The sequence below is a fragment of the Exophiala aquamarina genome (assembly GCF_000709125.1).
Source record: "Exophiala aquamarina CBS 119918 chromosome Unknown aczIA-supercont1.18, whole genome shotgun sequence".
Classification (NCBI taxonomy): domain Eukaryota; kingdom Fungi; phylum Ascomycota; class Eurotiomycetes; order Chaetothyriales; family Herpotrichiellaceae; genus Exophiala; species Exophiala aquamarina.
In genome coordinates this window covers 510,812-529,603 of record NW_013550570.1, presented here as the reverse complement: position 1 = coordinate 529,603, position 18,792 = coordinate 510,812, and the positions used below count along the sequence as shown (strand labels likewise).

Here is an 18,792-nt window from a genome sequence, read left to right as displayed (position 1 = left end):
ATGTCAATCATGAGATGTGTCGACGTGAGAATATTGCGTGGGGGATTTATGTGGCTGACGAAATTTCGTTTCTGGAAGCAGAAATATCGTTGCAATTAACTCAGCACCGGCGAGCATCGCTGCATGTCCATACCACGATTCAGGAGACGGCCTGGCCGCGATAGGGCCCACACGGAGGACCAGAACCATACTGCCAATGATCTGAACCATGTGCTGAATGAAAAAACCTCTTGATCTTTTGTGCAGGAAATGTATTTCCTGCACAATTTCCTGCACAAATCAGTATGCGCCAAATACGTCCAGATCACCACCTACTTGGATAATCATAGGAACGACTGATTCACCTTGTCCGGCGGCGAAACCAAGCAGTACTCGTGCCACAAGGTGCATTTCAAATGATGAGCCTGTCGCACAAAGTATAGCTCCTATCATGAGAACTAATGCCGCAACGAGGATGACAACTCGACGTCCGAGAGCGATCGCAATTGGCATTCCCAATAGGTTTCCAACTCCCCTGGAGTTTGAAGGAGACCTAAGTAAGCACATCTCACACCGTGCTCCCAGGCCCTGCGTCGGAGTGATGCTACCATAGCTCTTGCCTTTCGCAATATATCTCGGAGTGTAAAAACCCAGCAATCCACCGAATGCAGATATCAGTGACAATGCGATGGTGGAGACTAGATTAGTCCGGTTTGGTAAGAAGGTTGATTCGACGGCATTGAGATGCTTACGGGAGGCGAGGGCAATCACAACTATGACCACCTGGGACGATTTCATGTTCAAGGGATCTATCAGTAAGTCGTGTTAGTTGCTCATGTTGCTTTACCCGGTGAACTTGATATACCTCTTGGATCAGCGGTCGGAGTCGGCACCCGGAGTGAGTTTTCCACCGATTAAGCTTTCTGTCTACAAGCCTGTCCCATGATCGAGATTGAGCATATATCCCGAGTGAATGGTCTCAGCTCAGGGACTGCCTGTGATTCTTCCCGCCCCCATGACAACGACGATACGCAAGTCGCTCCTAGATCTCGTCATCGTGGATTTCACCCACACGATTCATCCAAAAGCTGGCTGATAGAGGTATGGTGCTATGGCTTACACACCAGCGAGATTGGCATTTAGATTCGCTGAGCAGCAAAACGCAAGCATCTGTCCGTGTGGGAACCATTATTCCTTGATTCGGGGCCCGAGTCAAGTACAGAGAAATCCCAGGACAAAGGCGATGGCAAAGCGCGGAGGGAGGAAATCCGATTCAACGCTCCATCTGTGTACTTCATCGCTTTCTGATGTAATAGAAACCTCGGCGAAAAGGATTATGTGAATACAGATATCTGCATCATTATTACAAATTCCGACATAGTCTAGTGATAACGTGAACGTTTCTTCGTGGCGTTAAATGACGTGGCTTGCATTCTATTCTTTACTGGAATGCACATGTAGCTGCTCTCCTATAACGTGGAAGTGTTCACTGAACAATTCAACTTCCACAGATAGCTGTTTGGTGAGTATTCATGTGTCTGTAGATAAAGACAGGATAATCTTGCTTCTTCGTTGAAGAAACAGACCATCCTCGTTCACTCCTATTAGCTGAATAGTACCATATATGGCACTTATAGGAAGGTGTGCTAGTAAATTTGGACTACGTATCATGACCCGGCTTTATTTATAATAACATGTTATGGCTCTACAACCTGAAGTAGTCGTCGAAAATCCGTGTCTCCCTTATCCATGGAAGTGAATTTACTTCCAAATGCCTTGTCACTCTCTTGTCTACGTGGAGTGGGCAAATCGTGCCTCTTTATCCAATCCAGTGCCCCAGTATAATCAAAGTTATAATGCATGAACTCGTTTGGATTCATTTTGATGGTGTGGTCGCTGAGATCAGTGGCAGGTCTTGCTGCCTGTCGGCTGAAAGTCTGAATCAACGTAGCTCTCTCATATCTACAATCGAAAACCAGCTTGTTGATGGCCTCGATGTCTATTGCCGTTTGATTGCCACTTGTACCACAGAAGAACGCTCCAAGTGCCTCGGCGTCCTCAACAGTTTGGCTTGCGCCTTGACCCTGTGTGGGGAGCATCGCGTGCGCTGCATCACCAATGAGAATGGCACGACCCCTGTACCATGTTCGTAATGGGTCTATGTCTCTTAGCTTCCATAGACCAGCTTCTTTTGCAAGCTCAAGAGGCACCCTTGCCCAAGCTGGGAAATCCTTGAAAGTGGACAGCATTTGGGACAGGTCGGCTCTGGTGTTCCAGGATGATTCAGTGGATGATTCATGCATGGTCTCATCGGGGATCATGGCGACGATACTGTATATTGATGAGTTTCTTGCCGGTCCCATTATGAGCCTTTTGTCGTGACCTAAAACCATCGTTGTGAATGACTCTTGTGGATTTAAAACATCTGTGAAGGCTTGACTGCTTGCAATTTCGTCCATAGGGATCACAATGCGATATGCAGAATGGCCAGTCGGCATAGGGTCAACTCTATCTCCGAGAACAGCTTCCCTGATAGTGCTTTTGATGCCATCGGCTGCTACGATTAGGTCTGCCGTCAGCCTCTCCCCACTCTCCAGCACAACCGTGCCTTGTTCAACATCACATGAGACGACTTTGCTAGACACCCGAATAGTCACTGGACGACCAGAATATGCTGAATCTGTACACCGACTTTTCATTACGTCGTGGAGATCCACACGATGGTAAAGCATACGTTCGGATCCATATTTCGCCGTCGTGTTTAGAGGCTGTCGCATCTGGAGTTCACCATCAAGATTGTACACCTGAAATCCCTGGTCAATCATCGACCCCTTGGCGTGAAGGGGAGCTTCCAGCCCCCATTGCCTCTCAACAATTTTCGAAGCGTTAGGTTGTAAAGAGATCGTTGCTCCAATCTCACGATTCAAAGAAGATTGCTCGAGGACCGTGATCTCTCGATCATCTTTTCGTAGCGCAATTGCCTGGGATATTCTTAGTAAATTGGTGTCCTCAGTTGCTCGATAACGTACAGCGGACAAGCCACCAATCCCTCCACCGACTATGATAATCCTGAATGATTCTGCCATTTACTGTTGCCGACTTGAACCTTGGACCTGGGTCACGAAATCCAAGGAATTTCAATGTTTTCCCCGGCCGCCTGTACCATCTGCCTAGCGTTCCATTCTGAGTAATAAACCAGGTTCCAACTCATACCACATGCCGGATGCAAACCTCGTGATGCTATCCCTGCGCCAGGAACATCTACACTCGGATCTAAGAGTGTAGATGTCCTTGCCGAGTCGTGTCGAGTTTCCCGGGCCTCGTCGGCGTCGTCCGAGGTGGCCGAACTATTCGGCCGAGCTTTCACAAGGAATATGGCCGACCTACACTGCCCCTTTTAATGGTCCTCCAATATTTGGAGTTCGGTCAGGATATTGCAATGTTCGGGGCGACTGTTTAGGCTGATTTCGGGGATCCTTTGCACTGATACTCGCACTATGGCTTGCTCCAGAGGTTTGGTCTGTATCGCTACTCCGAGGCTCTGGGTAGGCATTAGACATAAAACCATTCCACCGAAAACTTTGGTATTTGAAGTTGGAAAGTCTCCAAAAGGCTTTGCATCAACATTGTTAACTGTCTCACTGACTATGGCCACTACTGCCGCCACTTCAACGTGCGTAAGCGCCATGATTCTCCCAAGTAGGTCATCTGGTGCCATGAAACTCGATGGCGAGGTTACCAATTACGGCGATTGGCGTGACGACTTGAACAGAGATGGATACGCAGTCATCAAGGGTGCAATCCCGAAAACACGAGCTGGGGAATACTCGGATAAATTTTACAGCTATATTGAGGACTTGTAAGTTGAATCATCGTCAGATTTAAAAACACAATTCACTGACCGTCTAGTGGTCTTGGGTATTCCCGCCATGACCCCTCAACGGTCAGGAAGGAGAAGCTCCCAGTCCTTAATGAAAAGGGCATGATTCTGCATTACGGTGTCACCCACGAGAAATGGGTGTGGGATATCCGCAGTGAACCGGGAGTCGTTGAGGCTTTTGAGAGGGTCTACGATGACACCGATTTAATTTTCCTTCGATGTTGTTAATGTCGGCTTTGCTAATCGGGAAGACCTTCCAGAAAACAAGCTATGGCCACACCAAGACCAAGATCCAGCGAAACCTGGCTTTAGATGTCTTCAAGGTCTGGTGAATCTCAATCCTTGTGGTCCCGATGATGGTGGACTTATTGTGTGTAAGGGTGGCCATCGTGTTTCAGAGCAGTTCCACAAGGAAATGAAAGCTGAAGAACGAATACCTGCCTGGACACCAGAATGGTACGGATTTACAAAGAATGGCATGGAGTGGCTCAGCGATCACGGCTTTGAGTGGATTAAGGTCTGCGCTGATCCAGGTGATCTCATGGTCTGGGACAGCCGGACTCCTCATTACAACGTCCCTACCCAAACCACTCAAGACCGATTTGCAATCTACACGTGTTTTATGCCTGTAAAGATTGCAACTCAGGAGGATCTGATTCGGAAGAAAGGCGCCTTTGAGAGTATATGCACCTGTTATACATTACGAAGATATTCAATGACTGTCGATTAGAACGCCTTGGAACGACACACTGGCCCAATGCTCGCCATATTGGGTCTAACATTGCAATGCGAGGTGGAACGCCGTGCTCGGCAAATCGCACAAGGCCTGTAGAAGACCCTGTGCTCAGCGAACGAGCATTTAAGTTAACTGGAATTCCTTACATCAGGTCTGAAGCATGATGGTAATTATCAGAGGGTCAAGCGACTAAAGGCACAAACTAGGTGCAGAATGGCTGTGTAGAACATCAATGAAAGTGTGCTCAACTATTTACTTTTTGAGTTCTTCAGCAGACCATTATGCATGCTTAGCACAAAACCAAACTTGGTTCTAAGTTTCATTCTTGGAGTTGAGTAATCATGCTATAACAAAAAGATGGATTTGCCATGAAGGTGGTCAATTATTACTGTCCTGACCACCAAAGCCCTCTTCTAAAGTTGTCTTTCCTCCTTGATCACCAAATATAGGGTGACGAATCTAGGTACTGGCTCTTTGGGGTCCTAGCTGTTCCGAGTTAGAAATCATCGCTTCTGATTCGGTGATATATAAGGTACAAACTCACAAAGTAATCCGAATCTCAGACGCCTCCATACAAGGGATACAATATCCACGACATGGAAATCACGTTCGACATTTCTCTCCCTGCAATGGAAACTGGGTGTTTTTACTGCCCAGATTCTCGCCTATCTCACACATTATGCTCTCTCATGAGATCCAGCAGAGGCTGAATACTTCGGCGAGTGATGCTTCGGATAGAGCCGAATTCTACGCCCCGAATACCCTAGCAATGCTACCCCGGGATTGCCACAACTCTTCTGTGGATGTGGGTTTCCTCCACAACGGAACCTTCCTCCCGATATTCTGAACCGAGGAAAGGTGCCAGACCCAGGCCATCGGGGCCACCTTTCTCGCCAATTGCATGGACGGTAGTTCGCTTTTTGCATTCGACACGAGCAGTGTTCAGGAAAGTTCCACCTCGCATTCGGGCATTGACTTTGGGGCCGACGAATTGAGAAAACCTGTCCAGGATGGTAGAAGACAAATCATCTATAAGATCACCTATCCAGCATCGCCTATCGCAATGGAGCGCAATACAACCACAAGATTCCGCATTAACCAGCCAGTATAGGAAGCCTGAAGCTTTCAGTTTGAAGCAATGGCTGATCTCAGCAGCGACAAGGCTAGAGCTAGCCACGTTGAGATGGAGCGCACCCTGAGTGACGATGGTCTTGCAAAAGTTGATACGATGGGCACCGTGAAACTGACCGACGGCGTTATTGTGTACATTCCTACGGCGACCGCAGATCCTCAGGACCCTTTGAACATGCCCATTTGGCAGAAATGGGTGGTAATGATTATCATCTCAGTTTGTGAGTCCTTGGCCCAAATCAAATGGAGACTTGAAGCTGTTGGCTGACGCTTTCCAAGTCTCTTGTCTTGGTCTCTCACTTGTTTCCGGGTTTGGTGGACTTTTCGGATTCTACATCCCTACCTACGCTGCACTCGGCTATGGCTACGCCGATATTACTCACCTCATGACATACCCAACGCTCTTCATGGGCATCGGAAACATTATCGGCATGCCCATCGCAATTGCAGTTGGTCGACGCATCGTTCTACTTGCATCTACTGTCATTCTAGTAGTTAGTGCAGTGCTTTGTGCTTGTGCGACCAATTATGAGTGGCATCTGGCTGCTCGGATGGTTCTTGGGCTTGCGGCAGGCCAAAGTGAGGCGCTGGTGCCATTGATTATCCAGGAGATCTTCTTTGTTCACGAGCGAAGCACTTTTCTGATGGCACAACAGCTCGTGCAAACAACTTTTACATCTGTCTGGGTCCTTTTTGCCGGTCCGATCGCTGGAAAAATCACTCCGGGATGGTGGGATGGGCTCGGAGCCATCCTTGCTGGAGTCCAACTAATTGCGGCATTCCTGTTGCTGCCAGAGACAAAATACAACCGACCTATGGCTTCATTCCAGGAGTCTTCTTTCGGAACAGGCGGCCATGGTGACAGTGAGTCAAGTCATGTGGCATCAGCTCCCGCCCTCAACTTGTTCACACATCGCCCTTCCTTAGACTTTGACAAGTATGCACCCCGTACATTTCGCCCTGATATACGGTTATGGGTGGACGCTCCAGACTGGAATAAGGCTGCGGAATGCTTGGTCCAAATGTTCCAGCTACTCTTCTTCCTTGCAGTATTTTGGGCATTGCTACTCAATGGCTTAACGCTCGGTGTAGATATCGCGATTGGTACCACATATGGGAACATTGTCACCTCACCACCCTACAACTGGCCTCAGAACTCGGCTTCCTATGCCAACTGCGGTCAGATCATTGTCGCTTTCATTGGTCTTCCTCTACTAGGACAGTTCTCAGATACGCTGATCCAATGGCGCGCACGCCGAAATGAAGGTATTCACGAGCCTGAGGCCCGCTTGATCCCTCTCATCCTACCCATCGTGGTCGGTATTTTCACTGCCGTCCTCTATGGCCAAGGTGCCGCAAACACGACTAAGTACCACTGGTTCGTTTACGTGTGGGCAATTGCTGCTTACTTCTTCGCCTTCATTGGTGCCAATATTGTGGCGATCACCTATCTTCTTGACAGTTATCCGGCGCGTGCTGGACCAATTCTGGTTATTATCTGTGCTTTCTGCGGTATTATCTCTTTTGGAGTTAGCTACGGCATTGCTCCTTTCATCGAGAGATGCGGCTATGACGGTGCGTTCAACGCTTTTGGAGGGCTGACTGGTGCCCTGGGTCTCCTGGGCGTGGTCATCTACGTTTTCGGCAAGAAATTCAGAGCCATCACCGGCAAGTATGCTAAGGATAAGAATGGGGAGTGAAAGTAGCGGTTCACATTTGCCCGGCTAACCCATATGGTAAAAGCGAGGCTTTAATGCAGAGTCCAGATGGTGATTTATGCTGGACTGTGGAAAGGGTTAGGTGTGCCTAGAAGGCTTCTAGATTGCCTCAAGATCATCATGGTTAGGAATTTATCTCTATGTTCACGTCGGGCATGACGCTAGACTCTCCACGGACTCGCCACCCGATTTGAAGATTCCATGAATTCGTTGACTAGCATTGGAGGTAGTTTAGCACTCAGGTGTATTATATCATGCATCAATTGATGCTAACCAACACTGAGAGCGCTTGAAGAGCACAGATCCGAACTCGTAGTACTTGGAAATTCATGTTACCTTTTCATTCATGAGAGATGCACTGCTTGACAGCGGATTAGTTCCGTCAATAAGTGACAAAATGCATCTTCTCAGCGTCTTCTGCGAACAGATTTCTCCCAACTCATGTGCAGCAAGCCCTTTGACTCCGAAGGGCCTGTTCAAAAGTCGGAATTGAAATACTCAGTCTAAGTTAACTATGGACGCCGCTGTCTGAAATTTAGAGCGCATTAGACTATATTTTCCTAGTCGGCGCTCGGCCGCCTCGGACACTGATTCCTATTGTAAAGGCTCCAGAAAAGTACAAATACTGGACGTTATGCTTGGCATCTACTTGTAGGGAGACCGAATGTGCCATCCCTCCTAAGACTCGGCTTCTCGGACCGTTCAAACCAAGTCGGGCAGGATTAAAAAATATACAACATGGTCAGTATGCTTTGACACCTGCAAGTCTTAACAGTCCCTCTGTGATCTCTGGTTTCTCGAACGGTTCGTTGCGATTTTTTGGGCATACTTCGCCATTCCTCATTGGCGGTTCAGCTGCGGGACGGATGTTGCTGTATCCGTATCAAGGTTAGGACAAATGACACTATTGATGGAGCACTTACCAGTGAGGCCAATGGGTGGTACCGAGCCAGTTGTCAAAGCACTCCTTCAGCTTCAGGTCTCCCTCCCCAGCAAACCGTCTCGGTGTCATGCAGATGTATTGAACATGTCGAATTTGATCCCCTTGAGGATGTTCTGCATAGTGCATGGTTCTCAAATCCCACAGCACGAAGTCACCAGGTTCCATATTGACTTTAAATAGTTCGCAGCCCCGTTGCTCGAACCATTTGACATCCTTCTCACTGAACAGAAACAAGTCCATATACTTCAACTCTGGAGGAGGCGCATCCTCATGGTCAAAAGCTTCTCGCTTCTGCGCAAAGAACTCGTTAAATAGTTTCGAACTGCCTCTCATAAGCATCAGGCCACCATCCTTTGGACCGTTGGGAGCATAGTTAAGAAGACCTTGGACGGCCTGCATCCCCTTGCGCTCGGGATTCTGGTTGCAGTGTGGCCACGGGGACCAACCAATATCCTTCCGACGAGGCATACTAATGTTCATGCCATCAAAGGAGCAGATAAGCTCGTTTGTCTCCCAGAGCTTCTCAAAAATCTCAATGACACCAGGTTCCATACGCGCCTCCCAGGCCATCTTTTCGTGTGGTGAAGAATATCCATAGTACATGCTATTGCATTCTTAGTGGAGAGGATCGTAGAAAATAGCTAACACATATGACTTACCCCCCTTTGAAGCTGACTGGAAGATGCTCAGCTGTCCATGTACTTTCATCATTTTCATCAAAACCTAGATTGAACCTTTTCAACCAGTCCAATTGTTTCTGGCCGTAGTATGCTGCACGCTCTTTCGAAATGACATTCTTGATCAGCACACAGCCATTTCCGTGGAACTCGTCCCGCCAATCCCCATAGACGCGATTAGGATCAAATTTGACCAGATCTTCAGTCTGGAAGCGGAGAGTCTGTGACTCGGTTTTGGTGGTGGTGCTCATGTCTGCAAAGCCTCTTATATCTTGCAAATTGCTCTTAATATGGTGCCGAACAAGAAAGGTGATGTACAAATGATGAAGGTTATTCCATCCCGTTCACAAATAGAATGATGATACACATGCGCTATTAAAGCGTGATGTTCTTTAACCTTATTTCCGCCCACTCTTGTCAATTAAGGAACAGTGCCTTTGCCGCCCGGGGACTACAAGAACTGAGGGTCGTAGAGCCCCTTGTTTCCAAAAGTGGCGCCCCGACAGGCCCCGAGGTCTCCATCTCGGACTCTAAACGGCCGAGCGAGCTTCGGCCAAGTCCCACGGGGTTCGAAAATCTAACCTACCGAAAAATATTGGCTAAATCGGCGGCAGATGTTCAATTAGATTCACTTTGGTATCACAAAAGCTCGGGGTTAACTTGCGGACGTTATGATTCATCAGATCGGTTCCACTGCCCCTCCCCCAACGTTCCGGCGCACCGATAACATACGCTATAGCATACACTATGGCAAATTAGGGTGTTTATGCTCAGATCTAGAAGATCCAGTGTAAAGGCAGGCGAGAGGCGTCCAGCAAGCGCTTCAAATCCTCACGATTCTGATATAAGTACTTCTTGACTACCCGCTGTCGCAGGTTCTACCACGGGTTCAAACGAGCAACTTCTAAACGATTCGTCGACTACAGCATAAAGATGCCCAATCCAGTGCAAGTCGCTACCAAACGAGTTGCAGAGCCTGTAATCGGAGAAAATGGGTATACTGGATTCCACCCGGGGAAAACTGAGGTCCTCAAGGCTGGAGCTCGACCATTTGGTGGAAAGGCACTCACCAGTGATATACAGATCGACCATGATGTAGAAATTCGGGTCCGCGATGGTGCGCGCTTATACATTGACGTATACAGACCTGCAGCCTCACAAGAAAAGGTACCAGCGGTGCTGAGTTGGTCGTTCTATGGCAAAAAGTACAGTGCGATGGACATGCTACCAATATGCGTCTGGAATTGCTGTGTTCCCAACAGCGATCTGAGCGGCCTAGAGAAGTTCGAGGGACTAGATCCAGCAGACTGGTGTCCAAAAGGTTACGCAATAATCAGCATCGACACACGGGGAGCGGGGAATAGCGATGGACAAATCTGCGTCATGGGTTCACAAGATGCCGAAGATGGCTATGATGTTGTCGAAGCCGTTGCAAAGATGAACTGGTGCAATGGAAATGTCGACATGGCTGGCAATTCAGCATTGGCAATTGCGCAGTGGTTTATTGCCGCCCAGAGACCACCAAGCTTAAAGACCATTGCGCCCTGGGAAGGGATGGGGGACATGTACCGCGAACAATTCTGCCGGGGTGGTTGGTTTTCAATGAGCAATTTTGACCTCATTGCAAAAGCGATCGTCCGAGGGCAGCCCAATTCTGGCTTGGAGGATTACGATGCCATGTATCGACGCTCGCCCACTCAGAATGAATACTGGGAGGACAAGCGTGTGGATATGACTAAAATATTGTGTCCGGTGTTCATACGAGGTCAGATGTTAGCGGCATCCACACAATGGGCTCAATACGTGCCTGGTTTGAGATTCCTCATAGCAAGAAATGGATCAGGTGGGGCAGTAAGCAGGAATGGTATGAATTGTATTCCGAGAAAAATTCCCTGGTTGAATTGGGGAAGTTTTTCGACCGTTACCTGCGAGAAGAACAAAATGACTGGGAGACAAGTACACCAAAGGTCAGGTGGTCGGCCCTTCAATTCGGCGACCGAAAGGCAATTGATGACATTGTCCTCGAAGACTTTCCAGCGCCATCTACCGAATACCAAAACTTCTTCCTCGATGCTAGCAGTGGAAAACTAGTAAAGGTGAGACCTTCCGGAGAAGCCTCGATATCCTATGACTCGGAAGACTACAAAAGCTTTGCAGAGTTCAGCTATACTTTCGAGAAGGCGAGACGACTTATCGGCCTTCCAAAAGCGGTTGTTTACATGTCATGCGATGCTCTCGACGATTTTACAGTCTTTGCAATTCTGCGAAAGAAAGATAGCAACGGAAAGCTATTGATGCACCTCAATTTTCCTTTTAGCACAACCCCGGTCAGATCGATTGATGACATCCCTGAAAAAGAACAGGCCACACTGAACTTGCATATGGGGCCGATTGGCATCCTGCGCGCATCACAAAGAGCAATCGACGAGTCAAGGAGTATTCACCCGAATTTCCCATTCCACCCGCATCGGAAACTGGATAAGATCAAACCTGGCACTATTGTCAAGCTTGAGATTGGAATTTGGGCTATGGGGGTTGATTTCAATGCAGGTGAAACTATCAGCCTTAGGGCAAGTCCAAGCCCACAACCTTTTGTACCACCTCAAGTTGACTAACACACTGCAGCTGGGAGGGCAATTTCCTGCTCTCCAAGAGTATACGAGCTTCTCTGGACCGAGGCCAGACGATGAACAAAACAGAGGCAAGCACAATGTCCACTGCGGTCCGGAGTTCCCGAGCCATTTGATATTGCCTTTCATTTAAGCATTGTTTGAACATCCAGGCACAAAAAGGGAAGACGAGTATGTCGCGGATAGTGTCTCGGAACTTTAGGAGCATTTCAATCAACCCTTGTTTGATAGGCATAAAGTGGCTTGACAGAGCTGGGAGACTTTCCGGCTCATATGTATGGCATAACGTATAAGCAAACCATTAATGCCAGAAGAACCTTTGAAAGTCTACATAATCATGTGTCATAGCATTGCTGAACCGAAATTGAAGAGATCAGGGCATGGAAGTGTTCCCGGTGTAGCTGACGGGCGCGACTGATGGGCTGTTGCGAACGCTCAATGAGATTGAAGAGGAAGAATTGGTCCAATATAGAAGCTTGAAGGACCATGAAGAAAGATTTCTGAGATCGAGAGGATCCTTATGAAAAGACTTTACAGGAAATGAATCACGGTTCCAGCTGGCCGTTGTTGGCATGCCGGAAATTTTGCTAAGATTTGCATGCGGAGTATGGTTGCAAAGCACTGTGAGATGTCGAGATATCTCCGTACAACTCCATTTCCGGAGCAAACTTCCTTCCTGGGTACACACCCCACGACCAAACCCTCTCAGCATTGAGAAGTGGCGAATCCTCAAATTGAGGTGCTCGAATTGAGCTAGGAATTTGTTGTTGCCTCGGTAAATTACAATGTACAAATCGCTGTCCACTTTGGTAGACTTAAAGCTAGGCATCTAGGATGATCACGCTGAGTTGTAGCTCGATATAACAGGTTAGCTGATTCATCTAATGTAAAAGCATTGTGCGACTATTAGCCGTTTTCATTCCAATCAAACCCCTCCCCTATTCTCCCGGCTTCTTTGACCGCTCTCGAAAGTCCACCATGGCCATCACAACTTGGACAGGCAAGCCGTTGAGCCTGAAGGTCATTGGAACAAATGCAGGAACATCAATGGATGGCTTAGACATCGCCCATATGCATTTCACACAGGAAGCTCCTGACAGCCCGCTGAAGATGCAACTCCTACACGCAGGAGAAGTCCAGTTCGACGGCGACCTGAAGCGACGAGTCATGAGAATGATCAAGGAGAACAAGACGTCTCCTGAAGAGATCTCAATTGTCAATATCCAACTTGGGAACTTTGCAGCAAATGCTATCGAACAGTTCGCGAAGGAACAAGGCTTCGAGTTGCTGCATGATGTGGACATTATTGCTGGTCAAGGCCAAACGATCTGGCATCTTCCCCTACCGGAAATATTTGAGGGAAATCAAGAACGAGCGCATCTCGATATGGCCGAGATCTCAATCATTGCGGCAAAGACCGGGATTACTTCGCTATCAAATTTTCGTGTCAGTGACATGGCCTTGGGAAGACAGGGGTGTCCTTTGTTCGTTGCCTGGGATGCTCTGTCTGCGACGCATCCTACCAAGAATCGAGCAATTCAGAATATTGGTGGCATTGCCAATATCACGATATTACCAAAGGGTGATGTTCAACAAGGATACGACTTTGATACCGGCCCAGGAAATGTCTTTATTGATGCGTAAGCTCTTCTTAGACGGCCAGGTTTTCCCCTTCTCCTCCCTCTTTCTACTATTCGCAACATTCCTACTGTTTCTAACTACCCAAAAAACAACAGTGCCGTCCGATATTTCACAGGTGGAAAGCAACAATACGACAAGGATGGAAAAATGGGCGCTCTTGGCAAAGTCGACCAATCTATCGTCGACGAAGTACTGGCTGGTCCATATTTTATCCACGATATTCCCAAAACTACCGGTCGCGAAAGTTTCGGCGACGCAATGGGCGAAGACATTTGCGCAAAAATGCTGGCTAAAGGCGCCACGCCAGAAGATTGCATTGCTACGATCACTCGCATTACGGCTCAAGCTTTGGCCGATGCCTACGAAAGATGGGGACCGAAAGGTGGTCTCGACGAGATTTATCTCGGTGGCGGAGGCTCCTATAACCCAAACATCATCGACTATCTCAAAAAAAGGATGCCGACCACTAGAATTGCTTTTCTCGACGAGATAGGTATTCCAACGAGTTCCAGAGAAGCAATGGACTTTGGTCTGAAGGGACTCGAGTGCATCGTTGGGCGGTCTCTCATTGTCCCTCAGTGCGTCGAGTCCCGTAGAGCGGGGATCATTGGGCATATCCAACCAGGTCCGGGTCTTCAGTGGCATCGGGTGATGAAGCATGTGCAGGACTTTTGGGGGAATTATCCCTTAGAGAAGAGGATGGACCCCGTTCTTAAGATGGAGGTTGTGAGACCAGTGACGGATGGAGATAAATAGTTTCTAAGGACACTTCCCTAGAGGCTAGCGTTCCAACACTTTTCAGGACATGATTTCATTTAGGTAAACACGAGCAGCTAGAAAATATTTGCACCGCTCAAGCATGCCAGCTAGCTTTTATTCTTTGCAAGCCTGTCCATGTGTGAGCTGACAGCGCAGCTTTTCATGATGAACCGTACTCGAGCTAGATGTGGTATTCATTCCGATAGATCATCCATTCCTTATCTTTTGTTTTGAATACACATCGTGTCATACAGTCGCAAAAATTGATATGTGAACTAATAAGAAAAAAATGAATTGAATTCAGCTCTAAAGAGTTCTTGTGTCTATTCTGCCTTGGAAACACGACTCACCTAGGTCTACTATCTAACTCGGCGAGCTGCCTTCATTGAAGGAAATTACAGCATACTTCCCATTCCTCGTCCACGCACCACCCGGTGCTTCCTTATGCAACTCCGCAACCCTCGTCGCCGTCTTAATCCCAACAACCACATCAGCTTTGTTAGTTCTTAAAGCGAGAATATTGATCCCACTATCCCTCCCCATCGGTCCTAGTGCATCTTCAAAAGTCGTGGTGTGAGGCCACAGCCCGTCCTTAGTCAACTTGCGATAATTCAAATCACCCTTGAAAATTACCAGGTCTCTTCTGTTTGTCTTGCTCAGATCATGATAGAGATCTGGAGCCTGGGACGGCATTTCGTGATACGTATACCCTGTAGTCCAGAAGGGGTGCTGCTTGATTTCAATGGCTCCACTGTCCATCTGCTTCTGCATGCGCTTAATCAATTGGTCGATTTGGCTGCGGTGGTTCGGGAAAGTCTCTGCTGATGCCAGATGAGAGAATAATGAAGGGATGTCAGAGGGGATAACATCGCTGACAAACCAGGGAAAGTCCTTGACGTGCAGCCTGATGTTGGACGCTAGCTCTAATTCAAGCAGATAAGTCGCAAATAGCATGTCTGTAAAGAATTCAAACCCAGCATTATCGAGAACAATGTCAATTCTCGCGCGTGGGGTTTTGGTCAGAAATCCCCAGGCCTCGTCCAGATCGTCATCGACTATATTGCACCGTCTCTTGAGTATGCTGTCTCTCCCCTGGAGGCTCTGCAAATCTTCAAGGTTGAGATGACTCAAGAGGGACAAGTCGGTGGCATTTCCCCAAAGGGAAATTTCGGTCATCTCAATGAACAAAAGCTTCTGTGGGTTGTCGGCGGTAGTATTATCAGTCGTTATCTCAATGGCCCGGGCAAGAGAGCTCTTCTCTTGGACTACTATGCTAATGAATCTCGCGGCTAATTCTTCCACGGCCTTGCGAGATTGTGCAAATGTCGAGTCTTTCAGTCGTTTGAAATAGTCATAGGATTGCCAGTGAGGCGTGGCTGCTGTGGCGAAAATCACTTGGACGCGCCTGTTTGGAAATAGTAGTGTGAGCAAGTCAAAGAATGATTTACATCATATCAAGTGCGGTGCTTTCAAAGCTGGGAACTTACTTGTACTGGTAACACTCGGTGAATAACCATGGCGCTGCTAACCATGAGCAACCCTTGAGTTCTTGCAGCTGAGAGTTCCAATCTGTGACATAGGGGAGTCTTTCATGTTTTGGTAGGGGACTAGACTTGTCAACTTATCTCCACCAAAGTCGAGTTCTCTTTATCCGGTCTTGAATGCAGACATACCTTAATAACTCGTTACCCGTGATCTCTTTCTTCAGGGACTCAAGTTGCAGGCAAATTTTATGGCCTTCAATTTTCTCATTATAAGACAAGAGCTGATTCACCGTCTCGGTGACGTCTTTCACGATGTTCTGAATGATCCTTGGCCATCTCATGACAGCCGTTTCGTTGGCCATGGTCCCTGGATCGGACGTCCATACTTGCCGGATTTCTGGAGTAGTACTAGACGGCATGGAGGTTATCAAAGCACTTTTTGTTTTCAGTATTTTGAGGATTTACAGCATCTGGCAGAAGAGTTAGAACCATTTTGATTTTGAGATGGGGACAGTAATGCATGTTCCCCTGTTACGCTCCGAAGGTGGAGGCCAAGGTTTCTCAGGTCAAAGTCCAAGTGTGCGGAACCTCCTTCCTCAGAGTTTAGGACTTAGGAAAAGCTCCCACGTGGGACACAACTCCTGATAGAGAAATACGACCCACATTCACTCATGACCTCATCGTGCTGATTGTGGGCCGTCCCCCCCTTTCATAATATAGTCGAGGATCGAACATCGAGGGATATTGGCATAGAGTGTCATGAGAGGAATGGATAAGATGCCAGACATCAGCGGCACTTTGTGCCCTATTCCATAACGGTAGTCTAAACGCCACCGTATCACGGTGAATAGCGCCGTAACCGAACAGGGCATGCTCTAATGATATGAAATCAAAGACGAAATATAGGAAGAGCTATCTAAGTGGGAGATGCGCTTAGCTTGGCGAGAGCGCAGGTACCGTCGAGGGTGAGAATTCCTTTTTCGCTCTCTTTTACCAAGGAAACGTGGAGGTTGGTGCGGAACTCAGAGCTAATCAGGTAAGACAAACGGGCAGTCCTACAGGGGAGGGGGGGTCGTTCATTCGATTCCCATGGCAATGCAATCTCGGTGATCTTGGGAAGGCAATTCATGTAGACCTGAACATGGACCTGCAAATACGGTTGTGACTTCCACACCACAACGTGAAGGAGCGTGGGGGTTCGTTTGGTCTATCCCACACCTTTTACGCCACCATGGAGAAGATAGCTTACGAAGCCTGATGGTGAGGGGTGGGTTAGAAGGTCTGTTCGCTAGGCAATGGCGGATGAGCCTAGAAGAGTCCAAAATTGTTTCTCCAAGCCGTGTATGAGGAGCGGCTGAGCCTTCTGCTTCCTTGAATGGAGTTTGAGTGGACTATAGTGCTCGTTTTACATGTAGGTTTCACGATTATGGATGGCCGCTCATCCTCGCCGCTTTCATGACAACGCCGCAATCAAACATTCGAAGCATCCACTCTGAGGCGCTCGCGTACGGTCCTATCTCTTCATGAACATCCGTCCAAGACTGACCCCTTTCGTTCAGCGGGGCCGACCAGCCCCACCAGGCGAGCAAAGCATCAATCATCTCGTGCGTATTCCAGCCTGTTCGGAGATGGATGTCCTTGAAGCACTTCACCAACGCTTTCCGCTCAGCCCAGTCTGTGAGTGCCATCCCTGTGACGCTCAGTAGCTGTGTGGCTCCAACCCAGTTGGCCTCATGCCTGTTATGGACACTGGTGGCAATTGTTTGTCTCGCCAGTGTTATGAATGTCTTTGCCTCTATCCGATATCTGTCACTACGCTCTCGTCGACATCTTTCTGGTCTGGCGAGAATGAAAAGCAGTTTTGCGACATCCCAAAATTGAGTCGCGAGAGAGATGCTTTCGTTCAAGTACCGCTTTGTGGGAAAAGAGTCATCCTTCGTATCGCTAGCTTCCAAGACTGCCAGAGGCTTGAAGTGGTACGGCTGGCGCTGCTGATGCAGCTGAATCTTCTCCCTCAACGCGTTCCATGTCGCGAGAAGACTGCTGAACGTGTCAGCAGATTCTTCAGCGCGGACTTTACATAACAAGTTGTGGATTTGAGCAAGAAGGAACACGGTTTGGTTCGACCAGTCCTCAGTACTCGGGGTGCTTAGAAGCCCGTATAGTTCCGCCTCGTCGTTGGTTGGCAGCCAGAGTTCTGTAGGCAAGCGACTGCATTCGGCTGTCGAAAGAGATGAAAGCACGTCCATTCTTGCATACACCCAGAAGCAAGCCCCTCCCAGTCCAACGCTGTGTCCGTGCCAACCGTGCGTCATCACCAGCGAGTAGGTGCCTTCGAGGTGAAGCTGCCAATCTTGATAACTATCACCCATTAATTCTGATATGGCAAGAAGAAGACATGACGCAAATACAGCGGGAGATGATGACATGGAATTGTCGCTAACAGTCGTTGTGAGCATTCTTAACGCTCTGTCGTAATAGGCCAAAGAGGTATCGACTGATTGAGTCAATTTCGTAAGGTAGTAATGCTTGGCTGCCCATGCAAGAATTGACAGCCGGAGAAGAGAGTGAGACAAAGACAGATGAGGAACTACTTTCGAAAAGTGTTTGGTCGAATCGAAGATATCGAACCAGGATGCCAGAACGTAGCAATATCGTTCCATATAAAATGAATCTTCTGAAGCTGTCATGGGTTCGTGGGAAGTTTCATCGGTGGCATTTTGCCAGCAGTTTTGTGGTGGTGTAGAATCAAGGGTTGAATACTGTGTCTCTGGAGAATTGTCGTATTGTGAAGTGACTGCATACTGGTTGGCAACACTTTCGTTTTCGCTAATGAAGGAGTCTAGAGCTGTTAGAATCCATCTCAAGTTCGAATTGCTGAGTATGAACTCACTCTCGTTTAACATTGGTTTGTAGGTGGCATGTCTTCGATAGGTTGTGGACGGTCGAATTATTCTCAAGCCGGCCTCGACTGGGCTCCATTCTGTACCGGCATTTCATTATATTTCTCTCCCATGCCTAGCAAAGGTAATTGTACCTTGAAGAATAAATCTAGTATTCTTATCGTATGAACAAGCGACTTCCCCCTCCTCACATCGTGAGCATTGCTCTTTCCCATCGCCTCAGCCTCGTAAGTATTTTCCATTGCATTCGACTTGAGACTAACTCACATCTGAGATGTAAGGTTCGACATCGTTCGCTTCTTGCGGTCTTA

At 48.0% G+C, this 18,792-nt stretch overlaps 10 protein-coding genes across 10 annotated transcripts; 5 read left to right on the top strand and 5 right to left on the bottom strand.

Moving 5' to 3' along the window:
* Positions 1 to 279: 279 nt before the first annotated feature.
* Positions 280 to 777, bottom strand: A1O9_11671 (uncharacterized protein; the record flags this gene model as incomplete). Its single annotated transcript, XM_013399566.1, has 2 exons — positions 280 to 514; positions 554 to 777. The coding sequence occupies 2 exons, from the start codon at positions 775 to 777 to the stop codon at positions 280 to 282; spliced, it is 459 nt and encodes a 152-aa protein (XP_013255020.1).
* Positions 778 to 1,676: 899 nt separating this feature from the next.
* A1O9_11670 (uncharacterized protein) lies at positions 1,677 to 3,065 on the bottom strand (the record flags this gene model as incomplete). Its single annotated transcript, XM_013399565.1, has 1 exon — positions 1,677 to 3,065. The coding sequence occupies one exon, from the start codon at positions 3,063 to 3,065 to the stop codon at positions 1,677 to 1,679; it is 1,389 nt and encodes a 462-aa protein (XP_013255019.1).
* Positions 3,066 to 3,626: 561 nt separating this feature from the next.
* Positions 3,627 to 4,087, top strand: A1O9_11669 (uncharacterized protein; the record flags this gene model as incomplete). Its single annotated transcript, XM_013399564.1, has 2 exons — positions 3,627 to 3,838; positions 3,889 to 4,087. 2 exons carry the CDS (start codon positions 3,627 to 3,629, stop codon positions 4,085 to 4,087), a joined length of 411 nt encoding a protein of 136 aa, XP_013255018.1.
* A 187-nt stretch (positions 4,088 to 4,274) lies between these two features.
* On the top strand, positions 4,275 to 4,589 carry A1O9_11668 (uncharacterized protein; the record flags this gene model as incomplete). The annotated part of the gene is made up of 1 exon (XM_013399563.1): positions 4,275 to 4,589. One exon carries the CDS (start codon positions 4,275 to 4,277, stop codon positions 4,587 to 4,589), a length of 315 nt encoding a protein of 104 aa, XP_013255017.1.
* A 1,457-nt stretch (positions 4,590 to 6,046) lies between these two features.
* Positions 6,047 to 7,417, top strand: A1O9_11667 (uncharacterized protein; the record flags this gene model as incomplete). Its single annotated transcript, XM_013399562.1, has 1 exon — positions 6,047 to 7,417. A coding segment is annotated over one exon (1,371 nt), but the record flags the coding sequence as incomplete, so codon positions are not given.
* Positions 7,418 to 8,186: 769 nt separating this feature from the next.
* A1O9_11666 (uncharacterized protein) lies at positions 8,187 to 9,315 on the bottom strand (the record flags this gene model as incomplete). Its single annotated transcript, XM_013399561.1, has 3 exons — positions 8,187 to 8,316; positions 8,368 to 8,991; positions 9,047 to 9,315. 3 exons carry the CDS (start codon positions 9,313 to 9,315, stop codon positions 8,187 to 8,189), a joined length of 1,023 nt encoding a protein of 340 aa, XP_013255015.1.
* Positions 9,316 to 9,997: 682 nt separating this feature from the next.
* Positions 9,998 to 11,679, top strand: A1O9_11665 (uncharacterized protein; the record flags this gene model as incomplete). Its single annotated transcript, XM_013399560.1, has 2 exons — positions 9,998 to 10,743; positions 10,893 to 11,679. The coding sequence occupies 2 exons, from the start codon at positions 9,998 to 10,000 to the stop codon at positions 11,677 to 11,679; spliced, it is 1,533 nt and encodes a 510-aa protein (XP_013255014.1).
* Positions 11,680 to 12,672: 993 nt separating this feature from the next.
* Positions 12,673 to 14,091, top strand: A1O9_11664 (anhydro-N-acetylmuramic acid kinase; the record flags this gene model as incomplete). Its single annotated transcript, XM_013399559.1, has 2 exons — positions 12,673 to 13,334; positions 13,431 to 14,091. 2 exons carry the CDS (start codon positions 12,673 to 12,675, stop codon positions 14,089 to 14,091), a joined length of 1,323 nt encoding a protein of 440 aa, XP_013255013.1.
* A 366-nt stretch (positions 14,092 to 14,457) lies between these two features.
* On the bottom strand, positions 14,458 to 15,997 carry A1O9_11663 (uncharacterized protein; the record flags this gene model as incomplete). The annotated part of the gene is made up of 3 exons (XM_013399558.1): positions 14,458 to 15,499; positions 15,582 to 15,701; positions 15,768 to 15,997. The coding sequence occupies 3 exons, from the start codon at positions 15,995 to 15,997 to the stop codon at positions 14,458 to 14,460; spliced, it is 1,392 nt and encodes a 463-aa protein (XP_013255012.1).
* A 1,005-nt stretch (positions 15,998 to 17,002) lies between these two features.
* Positions 17,003 to 18,268, bottom strand: A1O9_11662 (uncharacterized protein; the record flags this gene model as incomplete). Its single annotated transcript, XM_013399557.1, has 1 exon — positions 17,003 to 18,268. The coding sequence occupies one exon, from the start codon at positions 18,266 to 18,268 to the stop codon at positions 17,003 to 17,005; it is 1,266 nt and encodes a 421-aa protein (XP_013255011.1).
* Positions 18,269 to 18,792: the final 524 nt, after the last annotated feature.